Source organism: Limulus polyphemus, unplaced genomic scaffold (assembly GCF_000517525.1).
Source record: "Limulus polyphemus unplaced genomic scaffold, Limulus_polyphemus-2.1.2 Scaffold3560, whole genome shotgun sequence".
Taxonomy (NCBI): Eukaryota; Metazoa; Arthropoda; class Merostomata; order Xiphosura; family Limulidae; genus Limulus; species Limulus polyphemus.
The window spans coordinates 74,293-75,432 of NW_013669170.1; the positions used below are offsets into that span (position 1 = coordinate 74,293).

Genomic DNA, 1,140 nt, shown 5'->3' on the forward strand with positions numbered 1-1,140 from the left:
TTCTGCATCTGGAAAAAAAAATACAAGGAGAAATTGAACTGCAAACGATGTATGTGTAATTGAACTGAGTATTGTTGAAGTCGATCACGTGAGACGTTAGTTGAGAATTATAGCGTTTGTTATAGCGCGAATGTTGAAATTAAGTGTATCGGTAAAGTTATATTCAGAAAGAATAAACCAGTTTTATTTAAGAAAGGACTTGTGTCGCTAAAGTTTCGTCGGAACGAATTTACGGAAAATTAACTAACGAACGGAGACGTAACAATACTTTATCAACTGATAATTTTTGTTGCTTAAAAAATGAATGCAATTTATCTACTGTTTAGTATTTTTGGGTGATCGTATGTGTGAGGGACACGATCCTGTTAACGTGGGATTTGGCGAGAGTTACGCTACAGGAGAAAAACTGTCAACGGAAATGAAAATGAATTTTAACCTAAACATGCAGTATAAGGTAAGATACTTATTGCGTTTTATGTATTTGTAAATTTAGAAAATATATATTTCACATCTTTGTCTTTATCAGTGACTATTCTCACGACTCGTGTAAAAAAAAAAAATTGTATAAAGTAGTTTCTGGGCTTCAATTATTAGAGTCTCTTCAAGTTCTTACTTAGTTTCTGTTCTAGCTGGTGATACCGGGTCAGCAAGTTGATCAGATTACCCCGCAAGATGTATCCAAGGCAATAGAAAATGAATTTAATGTCCGCAAACGTTATTTCGACTACATTTTCAAGATCATCTGTCGACTTATAGGTTTCCTGTTCCTTTTAGTCTTCCTTGAGTAAGTATAACTTCTCATATGTTTTAATAGATTATAAGTAGCTATAGATATATAGACTGTAGTTCTTATAAACGTTCACTTATGTACGAGTTTATTTAACATGTTAAATAATCAGTTTAGTGGATAATAAAGAGGGAAACTCATATTTGCTGTTGTGCATAGCGTATGTTACATATAAATAAACGTAATGGTTAGTATTCAAAGCTTTTTATTCATAGTAAGTTACTATTTTAATTCATGAACGTTTCGGAATAAACATAATCCATCTTCAACAAGCTATAATGAACAGGGTAGATTATTAGATACAAAAATATATAAAGTTTAAACATTTTATAAAAAGTAATTAAAATACACAA

At 31.1% G+C, this 1,140-nt stretch overlaps 1 protein-coding gene across 1 annotated transcript in view; it reads left to right on the forward strand.

Moving 5' to 3' along the window:
• The window catches only part of LOC106469586 (DC-STAMP domain-containing protein 1-like), a 38,696-nt gene that overhangs the window by 13,071 nt on the left and 24,485 nt on the right, over positions 1-1,140 (forward strand). Inside the window, exons 5-6 of the mRNA XM_022398158.1 lie at positions 327-454; positions 630-784. Coding sequence (XP_022253866.1) covers positions 327-454; positions 630-784 — 283 coding nt within the window. The remainder of the gene's footprint in view (positions 1-326; positions 455-629; positions 785-1,140) is intronic.